Source organism: Oenanthe melanoleuca, chromosome 25 (assembly GCF_029582105.1).
Source record: "Oenanthe melanoleuca isolate GR-GAL-2019-014 chromosome 25, OMel1.0, whole genome shotgun sequence".
NCBI lineage: Eukaryota > Metazoa > Chordata > Aves > Passeriformes > Muscicapidae > Oenanthe > Oenanthe melanoleuca.
In genome coordinates this window covers 3,982,008-3,989,175 of record NC_079358.1, presented here as the reverse complement: position 1 = coordinate 3,989,175, position 7,168 = coordinate 3,982,008, and the positions used below count along the sequence as shown (strand labels likewise).

The following is a 7,168-nucleotide window of genomic DNA, read 5'->3' as shown; positions in this document are numbered from 1 at the left end:
CCTCGGCTTGTCCGGGCTTGTGGCCACCAAACCCAGTTCTGGGAACAGGGAGGGACTGGGAGGAATTGGGATGGGAGGGACTGGGGGGGACAGGGATTGGACTGGGATGGACAGGGATTGGACTGGGATAGACTGGGGGGGAACTGGGAGGGACTGGGATGAGATGGACTGGGATTGAACTGGGATTGGACTGGGATGGACTGGGAATGGGGCTCCTCAGGGGGATTTCCCTGTCCCCATAAATTCCCATCAGGATTTGGGGACAATTTTAATCCAAAATTTTACAAAATTTCCTGAATTTGTCTCAAACCCCGCGCGAGGGAGGGGACAAGTGACACCAGCGATGTCCCCTGGTGATATCACCGTCCCCAGTGACGTCACAGCGGTGACATCACTCTCCCCGCAGCAGGCTGGGGATGTCCTCCATGGCTTTTTGGCACCGCTGGGCCACCGCGTGGCCACCGGGGCCACCAGGGCCATTCGGGAGCAGCATGAGGATGTCCCCAAGCGTCCCCCGCAGGTGACGCGTGAACAGCCTGGCGCTGGCCTCCCGCAGCCGCTCGGCCTCGGCCAAGGCGGCCGCGGTGTCCCCGGCGCGGCGGCTCAGCCGCAGGTGCAGGGCGATGGCCTCGGCACACGCGACCACCAGGCCCTGCAGCGGCCCCAGCGCCGCCGCCGCCCGCTCGGCCCTCCTGGCGGCCGCCCTGGCCTTGCTTCTGGCCACCGTGGATTCCTCCACTCTCTTCAGAGCCCCCTTCAGCTCCTTGGTGGCCTCCTCCAGCCTGGTATTGTGCCTCTCCAGTACCGCCTTCTCCTCCTCCTTGTCCGTGACCACCGGCACCCTGCGGGCGGTGGCCACCAGCTCGCGCAGGCTGCTCGCCCACGCCCTCACGATGTCCCCCAGGTCTCCAGCCCGCCCGGAGCTGGTGGCCGCCGCCTCTCTCTCGCTGATGACCGCGGCCCCGCAGGCTTCACCCAGCCGGACGGCCTCGGTGGCCAGTTCTGTCCACCTGTCGGCCACCGCGGCCACCGAGCGGTGCCACTCGCCGGCCGCGCCGGCCACGTCAGCCCGGCTGGGGCCCGGGGTGGCCCCGAAGGCGGCCAGGGTGTCCCAGAGGTGGTCCCTGAAGGCGTCCAGGGCTTTGTGCAGGGACTCTGGGGACACGGCCAGCAGCACGTCCCCCTCCGGCCCGGCCACCGTGGCCACCAGCCGGCCCAGGGCGGCCACCACGGCCACCTGCGACTCCAGCAGGGCCCGGGACAGCTGGGGAGGGGACAGGGGAGGTGGCACTTGTGGCCTCTGTCCCCTCCCTGCACGGCTCTGCTGTCCCCTCTGTCCCCTGTGCCACCCCCCTGTCCCTTCTGCCGCCCTGTGCCACGTCCTTGTCCCCTGTGCCACCCCTCTACCACCCCCTCTGCCACCCTGTGCCACCCCCGTCCCCTCTGTCCCTTTGTCACCTCTCTGTCCTCTCTGCCACCCCGTGCCACCCCCCTGTCCCTTGTGCCGCCCCCTCTCCCCTCTGCTGCCCTGTGCCACACCCCTGTCCCCTCTGTCCCTTTGTCACTCCTGCTGTCACGTCTGCCACTCTTCTGTCACCTCTACTACCCCGTGCCACTCTCTGCCACCCCATTTGTCCCCTCTGTCCCTGCCTGTCCTCCTCTGTCCCCTCTGCCACACCCCCTCTGTTCCCTCTGCCACCCCTCTGTCCCCTGTCCCCCTCCTCTTGTCCCCTCTGTCACCTCCCCCGTTCCCGCCACGCTCTCTTGTCCCCTCTGCCATCTCTGGGTCCCCTCTGTCCTCCCCCCCCCCCGGTCCCCCTGTCCCCTCCCGCCCCCGCGCCGCCGCTGTCGCACCTCTCGCAGCTCCATGGCCATGGCGACACCTCGGGGACACTCTGGGGACACTCGAGGACACGCGATACTCCAGGGGGGGTGACACGCGGGACACTCGGGGGGGACACGCAGGAACGTGGCGGTGCCGGAAGGGGGCGGGGCCATGTGACGTCACCGTCCCGCTCCGCGGAGCCACCGCGGGGTCCCCGAATGTGCCCCCGATGTCCCCAACTGTCCCCCCGACGTCCCCTGAGTGTCCCCACATGGCCTCGATGTCCCTCCGATGTCCTGTTGGGGTCACATGGGGACACTGGGGGGGACACTGGGGTCCTGTTGGGGACACACTGGGGTCACTGGGGACACATTGGGATCCTGCTGGGGACATTTGGGGTCCTGTTGGGGACACACTGGAGTCACTGGGGACACATTGGTGTCTTGCTGGGGACATTTGGGGTCCTGTTGAGGACACACGGGTGTCAGGCGGGTGACACTTGGGGACACCGCGGTGACCCAAAGCGGGACACAGGGCACCTCGGGGTGGCCCCGCTGTCCCCAAGGCGAGGCCACGGCGGTGTCCCCAAGGTGGTGACAGCGCCACCCCCGTGTCCCCTCCCTGTGCCTGTCCCCGCCCCGCCAGCGCCACCTGCAGTGGGGACACTGGGGACACACTGGGGACATTGGGGTCCTGCTGGGGACATTGGAGACACACTGGGGTCCCACTGGGGACAAACTGGGATCATGTTGGGGACACTGGGGACATTGGGATCCTGTTGGGGACATTGGAGACACACTGGGGTCCCACTGGGGACAAACTGGGATCAAGTTGGGGACATTGGGGTCCTGTTGGGGACACACTGGGGTCACGTCACAGCGCCACCCCCGTGTCCCCTCCCTGTCCCTGTCCCTGTCCCCGCGCCCCCAGCGCCCCCAGCGCCCCCTCCAGCCGCCGCGCCAGCTCCTCGTGTCCCTCCTCCCGTGTCCCCAAGGCCACCACGATGTCGCCGAGCGCCCGCCGGGTCTCGCGGAATTCCTGTTGCCACGTCCCCCACGGCGTCACCGCCGTGTCGCGCCGGACGGCGGCCACCAGCGTCCCCAGGTGATGCGTCACCTCCTCCAGCCGCGCCAGGACAGCGGCGCTGGCCGCGCCGGTGGCCGCGGTGGCCCCGCTGCTGGCCCGGGCGGTGGCCGCGCGGCGCGCGCGCTGTCGCAGGCGCTGCGCCGTGGCGCGGTGCTCGCGCGCGGCGGCGCTCAGGTGTCGCCGCGATGTCGCCAGGGCCTGCAGGGCCACCCGGCAGGACACGGCCACCGCGGCCAGCGCCAGCAGCAGGTGACTGTCCTGCGACACGCCCAGCGCGGCGCGCGCCGCGTCCAGCGACACTGCGGGGACACGGGGACAGCCGGGGTGGCACCGGGGGCACGGGGACGGCGACAGCCCAGAGCTCCCAGTGCCGGCCCAGTGTCCCCAGTGCCAGCCCAGTGTCACCACCCCTCTGTCCCCATACCAATGTCACCAGCCCAGTGTCCCCAGTGCCAGCCCAGCGCCACCAGTCCCGTCCCAGTGCCACCAGCCCAGTACTCCCAGTTGTGTCCCAGTGCTCCCAGTCGCGTCCCAGTGTTCCCAGTGCTGTCCCAGTGCCACCAGTTCCCTCCCACTGCCACCACCCCAATGTCCCCACACCAATGTCACCATCTCAATGTCACCAAACCAGTTCCCCCCCAGTGCCACTGCCCCACTGTCCCCATATCTCTGTCACCACCCCAGTGTCCCCAGTTCAATCCCAGCACCACCAGCCCAGCTCCCCATGCCACCAACCCAGTGCCATCAGTTCTGTCCTCAGTGTCACCATCCCCGTGTCCCCCATCCTGTCCCAGTGTCACCAGTTCCCTCCCAGTGCCACCTCCCCATTCTCCCCGTGCCAATGTCACCATCTCAATGTCACAAAACCAGTTCCCTCCTAGTGCCACCGCCCCACTGTCCCCATACCAATGTCACCAGCCCAGTGTCACCAGTTCCCTCCCAGTGTCCCCAGTTCTGTCCCACTGTCACCGTCCCAGTGCCATCAGCACAGTGTCACCAATCCAGCTCCAGCCCAGTGTCCCCTATCCTGTCCCAATTCCATCCCAGTGCTCCCAGTTCCCTCCCAGTGTCCCCCATTCTGTCCCAGTGCCAACAACCCAGTGCTCCCAGTCCCATCCCAGTGCTCCCAGTGCCAGCCCAGTGTTCCCAGTTTCACCCCAGTGCCACTAGTTCCATCCCAGTGTCACCGCCTCATTCTCCCCATACCAATGTCACCATCCCAGTGTCACCAAACCAGTTCCCTCCCAGTGCTCCCAGTGCCAGCCCAGTGTTCCCATCCTGTCCCAGTGTCGCTGTCCAAGTGCTCCCAGTCCCATCCCAGTGCTCCCAGTGCCAGCCCAGTGTCCCAGTCTCAGGGTAGGGGAAGGTCTCTACTGGTCCATACTGGTTTATACTGGTCTGAACTGGTCCATACTGGTCTGTTCAGAGGGATGTCCCTGCTTGTCTGTCGATATTCATACTGGTCTATACTGGTCCAAACTAATCTATACTGGTCTATACTGGTCAGGGCAGGGGGAAGTCTCTACTGGTCTGTAGTGCTTCCCACTGGTCCACACTGCTCTGTACTGGTCTGTACTGGTTATACTGCTTTATACTGGTCTATACAGACCCATACCGGTTATACATTTATACTGGTCCACACTGGTTATACTGGTCTATACTGACCCATACTAGTGTATACTGGTTTATACTGGTTTTTACTCACATATGGCACCATCAACCCCAGTGCCAGCCTGTGCCCAGCCCAGAGCCCAGCTCACGCAAACTGGTGTGTGTTGGTTTATACTGGTCTATAGTGGTTTATACTGGTCTGTACTGGTCCATACCAGTCTATACTTGTCTGTACTGGCTTATACTGGTTATACTGCTTTATACTGGTCTATACAAACCCATACCTGTTATACATTTATACTGGTCTATACTGGTTTATACTGGTCTATATTGGTTTATACTGGTCCATACTGGTCTATACTGGTCGATACAGGTCTATACTTGTCTATACTGTTTTATACTGGTCCATACTGGTCTATACTGGTTTATACTGGTCTATACTGTTTTATACTGGTTATACTGGTCCATATTGGTTATACTGGTCCATTCTGGTCTATACTGGTCTACACTGGTCCATACTGGAGGATACTCACGCACAGCCTCGCACAGCACCATCAGCCCCACCGCCAGCCCGTGCCCGGCCCACAGCCACCTCTGGCCGCGCCGCGCCCGCTCCTCCTCCCGCTGCAGCACCGCCGCCGCCGCCTCGGCCACGGCCGCGACTGTCCGCAGCTCCTCGTCGTCCTCGTCCCCCAGCTCGCCCCGGGCCACCGCCGGCCCCAGCTCGGCTTTGCGGGCCGCCCGCAGCTCCTCCAGCGCCCCCCGGGCCCGGGCCAGCTCCTCCTCGGCCCGGGCCAGCGCGCTGGGGACGCTGCTCGGTGTCCCCAGGGCTTCGGCCAGGGCCCGCAGGGCCTCCAGGGCTCGGTGGCGAGCGGTGCTGGCGTGGGCCAGCTCGGGGCGAGCGGCAGGGGGGCGCGGCTGGGGCAGAGAATGGGGAGTTAGGGGGTGCTGAGGAAATATGGGGGGTCCCGGGTGGGGTTTGAGGGGGTCCCGGGTGAGGTTTGGGGGGTCCCGGGTGAGGTTTGAAGGGTCCCAGGTGAGGTTTGGGGGGTCCCGGGTGAGGTTCGGGGGGTCCCGGGTGGGTTTTGGGGGGTCTCAGATGGGGTTTGAGGGGTCCCAGGTGGGGTTTGAGGGGTCCCAGGTGGGGTTTGAGGGGTCCCGGGTGGGGTCTGGGGGGTTCTGAGATGATTTTTGGGGGATCCCAGGTGGGGTTTTGGGGTTCCTAAGGAGATTTTGGGGGTTCCCAGGTGAGGTTTGGGGGGGTTCTGTGAAGATTTTGGGGGGTCCCAGGTGGAGTTGAGAGGGTTATGAAAAGATTTTGGGGGGTTCTGGGTGGGATTTGGGGGATCCCAGGCAGAGTTTGGGGGGGTTCTGAGGAGATTTTGGGGTGTCCCAGGCAAGATTTGAAGGGTTCTGGGAGGAATTTGGGAGGTCCCAGGTGAGGTTTGGGGTTTCTCAGTTGAGAATTCCCAAAGATTTGGGGTTTCCCAGGTGTCCAAGGGGAGATTTTGGGGGTTCCCAGGCAAAGGTCCAGGGGGGTTTTGGGGTCCCCAGGTGAGATTTTGGTGTTTCCCAATTGAGAATTCCCAAGGATTTGGGGTTTCCCAGGTGCAGGTCCAGGGGGGTTTTGGGGTTCCCGGGTTCCCAGGTGAGATTTTAGGGGATCCCAGGTGAGGTTTTGGGGTTTCCCAAGTGAGAATTCCCAAAGATTTGGGGTTTCCCATTTGGGAATTCCTAAATTCCCAAAGATTTGGGGTTTCCCAGGCAGGTGTCCAGGGGGGTTCTGGGGTTCCCAGTTCCCCAGGTAAGATTTTGGGGTTTCCCAGGTGAGAATTCCCAAGGATTTGGGGCTTCCTGGATGAGAATTCCCAAGGCTTTGGGATTTCATGGATGAGAATTCCCAAAGATTTGGGGTTTCCCAGGTGAAAATTCCCAAAGATTTGGGGTTTACCATTTGGGAATTCCCAAGGATTTGGGATTTCATGGATGAGAATTCCCAAAGATTTGGGGTTTCCCATTTGGGAATTCCCAAGGATTTTGGGTTTCCTGGATGAGAATTCCCAAGGATTTGGGGTTTCCCATTTGGGAATTCCCAAGGATTTGGGGTTTCCCAAATGCCCAAGGTGAGATTTTGGGGTTTCCCAGGCACGTGTCCAGGGGGGTTTGGGGTTCCCCGATCCCCAGCTCAGATTTTGGGGACCCCCCCCGACTCTCCTCAGGAATTTTGGGGGGTCCCTCCCCCCTTTTCCCCCTCCCCTCCCACTCCCAACTCCCCGGAGACTCCGGAACTTTCCACTTCCCTTTTCCCTTCCACACTTCCCCAAAAAATCCCCCAAAAAATCCCAGAAAATCCAAAAATATCCCAAAAAACCCCCCAAAATCCCCCCCAAATCCCCCGACCCCCCGCGGGATTTTGGGGCTCCCACCTGCGGCTCCATCGCGCTCCCGCCCGAGGCTCCGCCCGCAGCTCCGCGGGACGAGGGCGTCGAGGCTCGGGGGAGGGAGGGACCTGCCAGGACCTGGGAGGCGTTTGTGGGGCGGGGTTTGGTCCCTCAGGGCTGTGTTAGCCCTGCCAGGACCTGGGAGGCGTTTGTGGGGCGGGGTTTGGTCCCTCAGGGCTGTGTTAGCCCTGCCAGGACCTGGGAG

At 63.1% G+C, this 7,168-nt stretch overlaps 1 protein-coding gene across 1 annotated transcript; it reads right to left on the bottom strand.

The window, feature by feature from the left end:
• Positions 1–391: 391 nt before the first annotated feature.
• LOC130263303 (uncharacterized) lies at positions 392–3,242 on the bottom strand. The gene is made up of 3 exons (XM_056510809.1): positions 2,217–3,242; positions 1,855–2,186; positions 392–1,264 (listed from the first exon to the last, which is right to left on the bottom strand). Exons 2-3 carry the CDS (start codon positions 1,996–1,998, stop codon positions 392–394), a joined length of 1,017 nt encoding a protein of 338 aa, XP_056366784.1. The 5' UTR covers positions 1,999–2,186; positions 2,217–3,242.
• Positions 3,243–7,168: the final 3,926 nt, after the last annotated feature.

What these genes read in the sequence shown, in the direction of transcription:
- LOC130263303 (XM_056510809.1), bottom strand. Translation starts at nt 1,998, where the DNA reads ATGGCCCCGCCCCCTTCCGGCACCGCCACGTTCCTGCGTGTCCCCCCC. An exon ending in TGGCCATGGAGCTGCGAGAG is followed by an intron (nt 1,265 to 1,854) that starts GTGCGACAGCGG and finishes TCCCCTCCCCAG; the next exon opens with CTGTCCCGGGCCCTGCTGGA.